Below are 12,816 nucleotides of genomic sequence, written 5' to 3' on the forward strand. Positions count from 1 at the left end.
TCTTGCTTCTTTACACTTCTGAATTATTTAAGTAAAAAACGATTGCAACAATTTCCAAATTGTGCGTTTGGAAGAAAGTGGCCGCACGGCAAGGAACTTTATTACGTAACTCTTAGAAACCAATCCCCCCCCCCCCCCGATGAAAAAAATATCTGTCGCTACTGTTCCCTTTTAGTTCACTAAATATAATGTTTGCTATCTTACTTTCAGGCGCTAGGTACTCAGTGCACTCAAAAAATCCAGATCATTGACTCGTTGTGAGGTGATCGGCTCCAACGTCGGTGGGTTATTTTCACCATACTGAACTTGTATAAGCTAAACATCTTTGCTCAGTTAGTCACTAATAACTCAACTTATGAAAAGGTTTCTGTTTCCAGTTATGAAGAAATAAAGCATGACGAAATAAACTCAGTCGTTGAACACAGCACCATAATAAAATATTGTTTGAAGGGCCTAATTTTATTCAAGAATTGAATTAAATTTTATTCTGGCGCATGCGAATTCTCTCTTCCATGCATGTTCCTAACATTCTTTTTTTTCTCTTCTTTCCGTCAGCCGTGTTGAATTGAAGAAAGCTATCTGCAAATCTAGACTATTCTCGGTCTCTGTACCGAACTTGGCGCTCCATTTGTTTTGCGAAGCTTGCTTCGCCGCAATATGTGTATTATTGTAACAAAGCCGAACTTCAAGCACTGTCGTTTCAGGTGCATCCGGACGAGGAAACCGGATTGCGGACTATCCGTTCAAAGCCTATCAAGTAACCCAATCTTCACTATTTTGAACGCCCTTGAGCGCGCTGCGCTAAATAAAACTCGGCGCAGGACACTCACGGTCACTCAGAAGAGCGACGTTTGCGTCACATGGTAGGCAGTCCTCGCGGTTCGTCCGTGATCCGGTGCACTCGTCTTAACCCACCTTTACAAGAAATATTTGAGTGCTGTTTGATTCAATATTAAATGTTTTATTATGTACAAGCCGTTTTTAATAAGCAACTTGAGCTTACATTCTTTTACGTCAATCAGAATGATGTATAAAAGAGTTGTAGTTCCATGCTACATTGCCAAATTGTGCCACGCGCCCGAAAAACGGAGCACGTTTGCTCTATAGGGGTATTTATTTACTTTTTACTTGCGAATACGCGTATGTACCTCTAAATTCGACTTACCATCCAAGACAGACATATGTTGCTGTGGTTGTAGATGTGAGACCGTCTATAGAGGATATGACTGGTGGAGTCAGTTTTGATTCCCACGAAGCAGTTCTTTCTCGATTAAAGCTTCCAGTTTCATCAACTTTCACGCTTCGTGGCAGTGAAGCCTAGCTTGTAGTAATTTTTAGCGTACAGTCCTCGGGCTATACATTCATAATACTACAATTTTATGCCATATAGAATATTTCCACGCACCTAGTTACACAATATTATAATCTCAAATTCGCCGAATATGGCACGCCTTGCTTAACACGATACTCACTATCGCGAAGCTTTAGCTCATACTTGGGCTCTTGTTGCGTTGTAAGTGCACGGCTGACTGGCATTAGCCCCTCTTTCTATTTGCAGAAATCTCTCGCGACTTTGGACCCCGAAATAAAAACTACATGCAAGATTATCGGGGCCCGAGTTCCATAACGCATGCGCGTACCTGAAGCAAAATTGCTGCGGTTCAAAAATAATTCGACACTCACAATAAAATAAAGACATTGGCTTCTCTGAGGACGGAAAAAGATGAGCGGTGATGCCGTTTTCTGCTTTAGTAAAATAGCTAAAGCTGTAAATGTCTGCACACAGCTTATTTTAAGTGAATTGTACATGTGGCGTCTGATGACCATGTACATGTTCTTGGCAATCTGGTGAAAAAAAAATCTGCCGATATTGAGCTGTGCAGTCTATATGTCTCCGTTATTGTACTGTATTTGCTGTATGCACATATGGTACATTCGGGCGTATTCAGTATGTGGCAACATTCAAGTTAACAACCAGCCTAGGCCACATTTATACAAGCACGCGTCATTAACATCTGTTATTTTTTTCGTTTTCTTAAGGAAGAATACGAGTAAGTACCGCACGTGTGTTCGTATAATATGCATTTACTGAATGAGAGCATAGAGAGTTTGAATACTCTTTATTTGTGGGTGTCCAGGTGAGCTAAAGTGAAGATTAACTACGTGTTCTGTTAGCAGCTATTCCTTCCATTCACGCGAGGAAACTAAACAAGAAAAGGAGTTCGTGTGAAAAAACACGGTACAGGTTCCATCTTATGATGAGCTGGACGGAAGTCAAAAAGGAAGCTTTGGGTTTAAAAGACGAAGATCGATACCGACCCGGTTTCATTCATTAAAAAGTTTGCCGTTTGGTAAAAGGAGTGAGCACAGAGTCAAGAGTTCCTGCACTGAGAAAAAAAGTCGAATTAATAAAGGACGAATAATTCCAAACACACATGATAAAGTGACTGCATGTAGAGAAATATAAACGAAAATACCTATATCGCAAAAGAGCACACGTACCCAAAATACGCAAGTAGGGGTAAAAAATCGAAGAATAAAAGCACTATATAGACTAAAACAGAGAGCTTCATTATTTTCCTTTTAAACTGACATCCTGTGAGAGCGGTTTGTATGATAACGATGTGCAAGCAGCGAGAGTGATCCATGTTGTACAAGGAAAAGGAAGACGCCTAGCTTTCGCAAAAGCGTGCAGCAGTAGATAACTCATCATTATTTCGACGTCGCGGAATATTGCTTCATACTTCGACCGGTGTTGCATTACATTGGTGAAATGTCTAGACACCTCAGCGTGACATGTAAAACTCTCCCAGAAAAGTAAAATAATTCGCCCCTGAGTTCTTAGTTTCTTAGTTTTAGGATAATAATTTAACTGAAATAAAACAAGTCCTTACTACTAGTCGTTACTGGTTAACGACAGGAACGGTAAATAGCGTCTTAAATCTGATGTGCACATAATCAGAAGAGAGGAAAAAAAGAGGACACAACACACGGGCGTAGTTTAAGTCCGCTTTCACGAGGCGCTAATTCTTCACTGAAAAACGAAAATAAGAATCCAAAAAAGAAATAACAGCAGAAACCAAGCTCCTGTGTGTTCTGCTTTGCTATAACAACGAGAAGCTAATATTCACAAACCCAAAAATGATAAAACACTCTTCTTTCTAGAAAATTATTCGCCAGAAATTATAAATTATTGAATGGTCGAAGAGCAAAGTATTCAGTCGCATAAAAACTAAGAGGGTGTCAGTAGCTCTACATCAAAAAGTAGGATAATCCGTAGGCATGAATGTGGACCAGCTATATATCATGAAGGCCAACAAAGGAGTGCCACGAAGGTGGAGGGCGAGAAAGAACAGTACAAAGGTGACGCGAAAAAAAAAAAGATGCTCAGCTGGCAGCAAATGAAGGAGCGCATCGAGTGCGCTCGGGCGAAGCAGGCACAGATGACGCATCCATGTACCCCACCAGGCCCTGAAAAGCACGGGCCAAGGTTTTGCGTTGGCGACAACGAGCGGTGGAGAGTACGTTCCTCGCTAAGGTGGGCTTGAACCGACAACGGCGCGAAGGGTGGCGAGGCTATCGATCCACCTAGCGAAAGGCATCGGGAAAAGAGAGGGGGGGATTCGCAAAATGACCTCGGCCATGGAAGACAAGCTGGCGAGAGAACGGAAACGTTCCGTCTTGAAGGCAGCCGCCGCGTACCGAGAAATGATGGAGGCGTGTTCGCGGAAGCGTACATTCGGCGAATTCCGGAGACAGCTGACAGCCGGAGAGCGAACACCCGTACGGAAGGCAGCAAGGCAGAGACAGAGTGGTACGAACGGTCACTGGTAATGCGTGCAATTCATATTAAGAGTTTTGGTAAACCTGTCACTTGAAAGCTATGGAAAGCGTACTTCTAGAAAACCGTAGTTAGAGCAGTCTGTGACATCGTATTTTTACTAACACAGGTAGAAGATACGTAATACCATAATTACAATGTCACCAACGTAATAGAAAAGGAACGTACGTTTTCACTGACAACAAACGGGAATTTTTCATTAGCGACTCCGTTTATATATTTGAGAGGCGGTGGCTTAAAATATCCGTGAAGGAGAAATTTGGCTGCGCTGACTTATCCGAATCATTGACTGAACGGCAGCCATTCGGCAGCCTTCAGCTTATATGTGGACTGTTTGAGCAAGATACATAATGCATCGGTACGTACCTTGTTTCGTATTTGTTCACGGTGGCTAGTATGCACAAGAACTGTTATGTGGCCAGCAACACACACATAGAAATGAAGAACTTGCAGGGGATGGAAATTTATTGCCTTTTGAATTCTTTTTCTCGCATGAGTTGTTTCAAAAAGACAATTACTTACAAAGACAGTTACTTACAAATTGCGAGAAAAGAGTACGAAACATGAAGATTAGCTTTCAACTTTATGCAGAAAAGTGAAAATATTTCACCTCTCCATGCCACTGTCGATACACTAGGCACTTTTCGGTGTCCGTCCCTGACACAAGAATTGTTCATCTTGCATTTTGAGGATTTTTCGAAGTTCGTGAATTAAAAAGAAACACACCTGCCACAATCACTGGGCCAACACGTCCAGGTAACACACAAAGATTTCTTCTGACTAAATTAAAAACTGCTTTGATCCATTCATAACCATAGTAATAGTTTGGAGACTGAAATTTTGAAAAAGCGATGAGTTTTATGTACCTAAGCTACCACGTGGGCAGGGAAGAACGAAGAAGTTGAGCGCTCCGAATTATCTTCTGCATCTTCGGGGGATCAAACTCGGTCACCCAAATTTCTGTGCATGTGGGTCTATTAATTCAGCCTTTTGTAAAATGTAAAGACTGTGGCGCGGATTTAACCAACAAACTGGCACTCAGAAGTAGAACGCCGCAGCCACTGTGTCATTGCGGCGTTAACGTTTCCAAGTTTTAATCTTTAAAAGTAACAGATAACTGTTCAGTTGTTTGAAGGCGAATTTTATTTTTTTGTTACCATTACTAGAAAACATAATCATTACCATACGCTCATATAACTACCTACGAAGTTAAAACGCGAAGCATGCAAATACCATCTCAGGTGCTTTAATTCGAAGGCGTCTTTACAACAATGCACTGAGATTTTCATGTTTTCCACCTAAACTGGCTCAATGCGGCCATTATATTAGCGCATCTGGAATCTTGGCCCACGGTCGTGCTAACACTTTCTCATGGGAATGTAAATCTGATTTGCTAAACCACATCCAACTGTCGCGCAGAGAAGCCTACGCGGGCGGAATCGATTTGGCGTCGAGCGCCAGCTGTACCTTAACTCGGGGAAGAGCCGCTTTTGCAGGTCGATGAACCTTCCAGGATCCTATAGCGTACCTGTACCGCCAACGCCTTTGATTCGAAGTACGTTTCACACGATATAGTAGGTCAGGATGTTCACTTTATTTAGTTGGAACTGAGAGATTTTGAAAGAGAGTGTGTTCGTCACCACACACGCCCACTGTTGGAAAGGTGCCTTTTATACTGACCTCCACTGAACCCTCTGTTGCTACATAATCTCTTTTACCGATCAGATTTTCGGCCGCTCTCTGCTATATTTAGCTGCTATTCAAATCCACTCCGTTAGCCTAAAAGAGAAGACTGTCATATTCTAATAAGCGACGCTTTCTTACTTTGAGTCGCTCATGCGGAGAGAATTTCGCATAATCTTATATGTGCTCATGACAGCGCAATGTGTCTTCTTTTTTTAAATTGTTCAAACTCTTCTTGCAGGGGTAACGTAAAGCCTATATTGCTGTTTTGAGAAGACTACCAACATGGTAGTGCGGTTTTATACCATTAGCTTATGCTATATAGTGCTTACTCTGAAAGAACACGTGCCAAAATGCTTCCGCGTGCGCACTTTCAATATATCGAGGTTCAGTAGAAGAAACGAACTGTACGAATGCTGAGAAAGTAGAGAGTTATAGCATATCGTTACCGTGTTACCGGACGCCGGACTTTCCAGTTAGCGCGGCGCACGCCAGAAGACGTTTTAGCGTACCGTCTCTCCCGTAACGAGTTACCGTAAGGCTAAAACGATTGATGATGATGGCAGATGCCCAGCTTTTATTGCACACAAAAATAAGAATGCATTGCAATAATTTCTATGAAGTGAGACGCTACATGCACTTTAATGATCTTTTTCTCTGCACATAAAGACGTACCGACTGCACTTCAGCTAAAAGCCGACTCAGCGGCTTTTGAAATGTGTCCGTGAAGATAGACACCTTTGCCTGCCCTGGCCAGTGGACAATTTTACTACGTATAGCTCAGTAAGCTTGCATACGCAGCGCACGCTGCGTTGCGAGTGCTGTAAAAAAGCGCAACTCGACACCTGTTTGCCGTGCCGCATCGTCGCTTCTTTTTGTGTTTGGATGTGAACACTGTGGCGCCATCTAGCGACAGTGAGTTAAACCGCGCCAACTCCGGGCTGGAGAAACTTTTTATTTTCTGCAATTGCTGATGAATATAGCAATGAAATTATCAGTCTTTCTTTGTAGGAAAGAAATCATGAAAATAAAGAAGAATGTTAAATAGGGCACAAAACTGAAGTGCAGCAGTGTAGTCGTTGCTATTTGTCTATGTACACGACATACAGTTGGGCTTAACTGCTCAAAAATCAGCAAATTATCTCAACAATATGGCCTAGTTGTTACTAGAACCTCGACGTATCGGTAAGAGTTTGAAAATTAAAAGCGAATGCCTTCATTTATAGCGAGAAATGTCGCCGAAGAACGCAGCGGTGGTGCTGTATTTGGTCCCAAAGGGCCGTGCAGGGCGCTGCCACGTTTGTTTACGAGCGAACGCTAACTCTCCGCAACGCTAAAAGAGATTCGGTAAAGTAAGTGCTTGCGGACTGATAAGTGGCGGCGCATGCGCAGACGTCGCTTGCCGGGCCCAGTAAACGGTAGCGTAAACACGGTAACAATATGCTATAACTCTCTACTTCCTCAATGATTTCTTCTTCCTGTGTATGCAGGGATGTTAAATCTTTCAGCACTAGGAATTTTTTTTTGCTACTTACGGCACTGCATTGAAATTTTTAATAATCAGCATTTCATAAAGTGAGCACATTTTGAAGTGCAGATTGCAGAAACTAACCTAAGCTAAGCATTAAAAAAGCCACCAAGAGCATGTTCGTATTCAGGTAGCAAAATATACTTACAAATTATCGATTGTTGCTCCTCATATCAATATGTACCTGTTATTAAAGCTCTTTCGATCCATCTTTTCAGCTATAACAGCTAGTCGTCATATTGGGTCATTGAGCGCATGAATGCAATCTTGAAAAGCTTATCATGTCAACAAGCTGAGAACTCAACATATTTATTGCGAATGGTCGCTGCTCAGAGACCTACTCGCATTGAATCACGCAGATGTTCGTTTCACTCATTTATCCTGTCTATGGCAGGCAGTCCATAAAATTTAATATTCTGTGCAAATTCAGTTTTAGCAGCCACTTGTAATGAAAACAGAGTCCACAAGTCGTTTTTCTTTTTTCGCTTGAAAAGTTCGGTAGATAGCTGGCGTCACAAACAAGCTATTCAATCTTCATGCAGCTGCAATGCGCAGCGTAGCATCCGAACAGCGAAAGGTACTATGCACAGAAAATGATCTAGTTTGATCGAAGCAAATTTTTGCTCAGGCTTTCGGTCAGGTCGTATTAAAAGTTAAACGAAACCCGAGAGCACGCAGCAGAGCAAATAACACGGACTACACTTCGAGCCGTTCCTACCGGGGCTTACAGCTAATTGGAAATGCTGGCGCAGTCGCTCCGAGAACGACCCAACGAAAGTCATCGCGCGAGCCCCTTTTCGAAAACGCGGGCGTCATCGATCAAGTGTCTCCAATTACGCTCGAAAGGCACTGAATATGAGGCACGCAATGTGCTCAATCTCCCGTGCCGGCGATGTAAGCGATAGCTTGGTTTCTGTTTTTTCTTTCAACCGGGGCGCTTCCATCAAATGATGGAGATAGCTAATTACGCATAAGCGGATCGCTCGTCCCACCCGATGGCTTAACATGCACACGGCTAGGATAGAACTTATGAGTGGAAAGGAAAAGAAGCGAGAAAAATAAATAAAAGATAGACGTCGTTTCTGCCTTCGTGGGTTGGACAGGACAGGCTGCCTTCTCGGGATTGTCCGCTGAACGGAATTGTCTGGCTGCGGGGGACAAACAGCAAGACACAATCCGCGGGAAACTAGCTTCGTCCTCGGGAACTCGTCGAGAATGTTTGTGTAAGAGTGTCTTGTATGTGCACTATCCCCACTGTCTGTTCTGAATGCTCACTTGTCCGAAAACAACTCGGAAAGGTAATGAGCTGGCTTGCGGCACTACTATCATGCTCTAGTGGGTACAGTACTTCTGGCCGCTTGCTCTTGGTCGCTACAACAGACAAGGCACTTGTAGCAATAACCTGCCATTGTGTGCAATGTTCTGTCTTTTCTATCATTATCTGTCCAACACGCAGAAGGCTAGAAGTCTGTTTCATACTTGTCTTGAAGCGATCGCTGTAAAACACGCTTCATGACTAGGCTTTCTCATGGAGTGTTTGCACCAAACGCTCCCCCGAGAAATTGTGAGACCGATAGCAAACAATAGAATTACATTTCTCTGGATGTTCTAAGCCTCTTCCTGACTGAACTTGCTCAAGACTGGATTTGATGAAGAAGGTGTTAGCATGTGCGAAAGATTATTCGTCTTTGTTAGCCGCTGGTTCTACAGTTTTATACAATATGCTCTTGTGTCGATATCATCGCAAGCTGTAAAGAAAACCATTTCCCAAGCCATCTAAATGTTGGTTGAAAAAATGGCCAGCTAAGCAACGTAAAACTCTACCTATCCTTGTTTGTTTCTTAAGTGTTATTTTCGTTGTTGACACCTGTTGCACCATGATTTATTTTTTTTTCCACGCCGCTTGAACAAATTGTGCTGTGAATTTTAAGACATTCTGCAGATATAAATAATTATGCTTATGTTTTTGTTCGTACTTCCGGAAAGCTGCCGCATAACACTTGGTGAAGTGAACTCTTCGATATATATTATATGCTGTTTTGATTGGCCCAGTCAGTAATATTGTATTCATCGTGGTGAAATATGACCCCCTGAGCTGACCAGCAAAGCCGCGAGGAGTTAATAGACTGAAGTACTTACCTGGGACTTTTTAGGATCTAGGAAAGTTATAGTTGCCCTAAGCGGCTCTCCGCTCTCAACTGATGTATGTGAGGAATATGTATGTAGAGTCGTTGCGCCGTTTAGTTTTCTGAATATCTCGAAAATCGCGCCGCTTTTTACAGCAATAAAAAAAGGCAAAATGCTTCAAGCACTGCGCGAAATCTAAAGTTAATACCACCTAAAAAAGAAGCCATAAACTTTCCTCTCGAAATAATTTCATTGCATCACTGGCAGTAACCAAATTTGGCTTCGTCTTCAGAATGCCTAGGAATTTTCAAGGAACATTATTATGGTGCAACGAGAAGTACTATTTGAAATAAAAAGAAAAAAAACACGAGCATAACTGACATAATTGCATTTCATAAAAGTACTTCGTAGGATGAAAGTGGCACGTATGTAACATAGTAAAGTACTGCAGCTTTCAAAGCAACGTCCATCTTTGTGCCTCTAGCTAATGGCTGGATTTTTTATATCGCGCTCGTGACAGCAAAATGTTATAACGAATGAATAAAATGTTTGATGTTTTGATTTCCCGCCCTTGCCGCCTCATTCTTTAGCCACAAATGCTCTTGACTACTGTAGACTACAAGTAACTGCGAGTTCAAAAAAATACAATATTAGTATGACCCTTAGTCTCGCGACTAGCCCCGGCTTTCAGCAGCATATTGCCGTAACTTAATATATAGTGAGATGCGGGCTTTAGAATATTGCCAGCAAATATTGGAGGGGCATAATCATTAGCTTTAACATGAGCTGTTTTTTACCCTCATATAGAGGGTGTTTAACTTAAGATTTTACACAATTTTTAAAAATTAGATGTCTGAGTTCGAAGAGCGCTTTTTTAGCATAGCATTTTCAGCGGTGTAATTTATCAGAATACTGCAAAGACATAGTAACTAATAGGCTGGTTAACTAATATAGAATCGGTAACTTTTTAACTACTACTGTTCGGCTCCTTAATTATTGAAAGGCGTGTAGCATACAAGTAATATCCATATAAGTTTTCAGAATTTCGAGAACGCGGTTACTGTCGTCGCTGTGGCCCAAGAGATTTTAGCTATTTCGACGAGTTACGTGCACTGGAAAGGTTGCTTTGCCTGCAAGCTTCTCAAAACACGTGTTTTTTGATGCGATTTAGCCGAAAGTTGTACGGCCACAGGGCCCAGGGTTACAACGTTTTTGAAATACAAAAAAGCTGGCATCGATATTACTTACGGTGGGTTACATGCTTTTCTATAATTAAGGAGCCTTACGGTAGTAGTTAAAAAGTTGACTAATATTATTTAACCATCTTGCTAGTTAGCACAATTTAGCTGTGTTCTGATGTACAACACCGCTGACTATGCTATACTGAAAAAAAGCACTCTTCTAACTCAAAAAGGCTCTCTTTAAAAATTGTGTAAAGGCTTAGGTGAAACACTCTGTATAAGGCTACGCGCATCAGTGCCCTGTAATAGCATTTTCCTAGCTAAAGAAGAAAATTATCCACAGAGAGGCGCACTGCTTCATGATTTTATTCCAGTCAATAAACTATTGCTGTCGGTCTCTGACGGCATCACTTCCTCACTTTTAGATTGGACTCCAACAAACTAAAGAAAAACATCTTCATAAAAAATAATGACATAACGTTTTTGGTGTCAAAGCGACACCGTCCTATTTGAGATGGTGAAACAACCGACCGTGTTTACCACATATACAGCATTGTTCATTTTTCTTTTCAGGGGTGTATACCTTAGTGCGCCTGCCTGCGACTAATATTTAGCTTTTAATCTTCAACCATTTCGTTCACTTTTGATGAAATTGTGCGTCATTAGCTGCTTTACTACTTCTATCACAGATAAGAAAGGTCTAGAACATAGCAGTCTACGTTGTGACTATTTAATATTTTTTTCTATAGCTATTATCGTTCGCTCTCGGTAACGTAACCATTGTACCGTTTTCAACTGTTGCACGTGAATCAGAAAAGTTGCATAAAGTATGAAATGCTGGCCTCACCTGGTTCCCACGGCACCAGGCTGTAGAAGCAGGCAATGACCAGTACTGCGTTGTATCCACATCTTACACCCATGCTGTCCCGGTGAGAGCAGCGAGGAACGGGTTTGTAATCCAGGTGCCAATGAGGACAAGGTTTCTCTCGCACGGGTATTTGTACCTCAGACTCAGTCGAAAAGATGTCACCACATCTACAAAGAATTACACCCCCAACACAATGTACCATGCGTCTTCTCCATAAAAGCTGAAAGCGCTGCGCGCGTACGACACACGCAACAACGTTTACCGGAAATACAGAGAAAAGTTCACTCCGTGTGATGACGGCTTGTAATGTTGACTATTGTCGAAATTCTTCTGTGGTGCCCACGTTCGGTGAAGAAGCAAAGCAGCTAAAAAAGGCGCGGCGTTTTACTAAATGAACCACAAAACACAGTGCAACGTCACATCTGCAGGGATTGTTGCACGGTCAGCTTGTTTCAAGAAGTTTCTTGCGGCCACACAAACCGCTACATCTTCGCCGGGCTGTCAGGCATCCTCGACGAAACACCCGATGCACTCGAAACACCCGACACAAAGGGAACCTTTGCAGGACCAGAAGAGCTCTTGGTGCTCTGACTACACCTCACTGTGCGCGTTGCAGGTCAACAAGAAATCTTTCTTTTGTATCGTCATTGACGCGCAACAGTCCGAAAAGGTTCACAAACGGCCAATCCCAAAGCACGTGAACGCAAGGTGCCGAGGCAGTGGATGGTCAGAGGGCAGGAAACTTCGAGCACGGCCTCCTATGAGCAGGTGAGGGAGTAGCGCATCGACGGGCGAGTGGGCGGACGACAGCTCGCGTCGGCTTCCACGGGCCGACTGCCGGCGCGGCGGCCGATAGCGGAGATCCCCTGCTTCGCGTCGTCGCCGCGAGCGCCTCGGCGTGGAGTGCGCACCCGGCGACAGAAACCACGCGTGGATCTGCGCGCCGGGTCTGAGCCGCGCGCTTGGGCGCCAGCGCTTTTACCCTCCCCACCGTTAGCCCTTTCCAGCGCTCTATACCTCAGCCGCTTCTTCTTCACCTCACGGCGTCGCACGGCGAACATAATCGCTTTTTGTTTATTTGGTGCATTCTTTTATGCACACCGCACCCTATTGTAGGGCTGTATTTCAGACGCGCCCGAAGAGACAGCTGAGTGAACACTGTTGCATAGAAAAGGATAAAAGGCAGGGGCGTGCCAGTTGTATTTTTTTTGTAAACCGAGTCGAATACGAGTTGTTTCGTTTAAAATGCAATCGAAGATGAACCGAATAAAGAACACACTCGAATAGAAAACGAATATGCCTGTGATGATTCGGTAATTGTGCAAATATTCGTACGAAACTAATATTCACAGGAAACACGAGCAGAGGCGCTATAAGTAATGTAATTTAGTTAAGCATACAGGTGAAGGGAAAAGAGGTGCTCGTTATGACATACATGACGGAAGCCTACAGCCACCAAAATCAAGCAGCCACCAGGTGTAGGCTTTCGTAATGTAGTGCTCTTAAAGCTGTAGGTATGAAGGGAGGGAAAACTGATCGCAGCTAGGAGACACCGAACACGAATGCAGTGTATTAACCTTATCACCAT

General features: G+C 43.0%; 1 protein-coding gene across 1 annotated transcript in view; it reads right to left on the reverse strand.

Moving 5' to 3' along the window:
* LOC144128452 (cell adhesion molecule Dscam1-like) overlaps window positions 1-12,166 on the reverse strand; it is a 294,038-nt gene extending 281,872 nt beyond the window's left edge. The window contains exon 1 of the mRNA XM_077661869.1: window positions 11,208-12,166. Coding sequence (XP_077517995.1) covers window positions 11,208-11,430 — 223 coding nt within the window. The 5' untranslated portion in view covers window positions 11,431-12,166. The remainder of the gene's footprint in view (window positions 1-11,207) is intronic.
* Window positions 12,167-12,816: the final 650 nt, after the last annotated feature.

The sequence above is a fragment of the Amblyomma americanum genome, chromosome 4 (assembly GCF_052857255.1).
Source record: "Amblyomma americanum isolate KBUSLIRL-KWMA chromosome 4, ASM5285725v1, whole genome shotgun sequence".
Classification (NCBI taxonomy): Eukaryota; Metazoa; Arthropoda; class Arachnida; order Ixodida; family Ixodidae; genus Amblyomma; species Amblyomma americanum.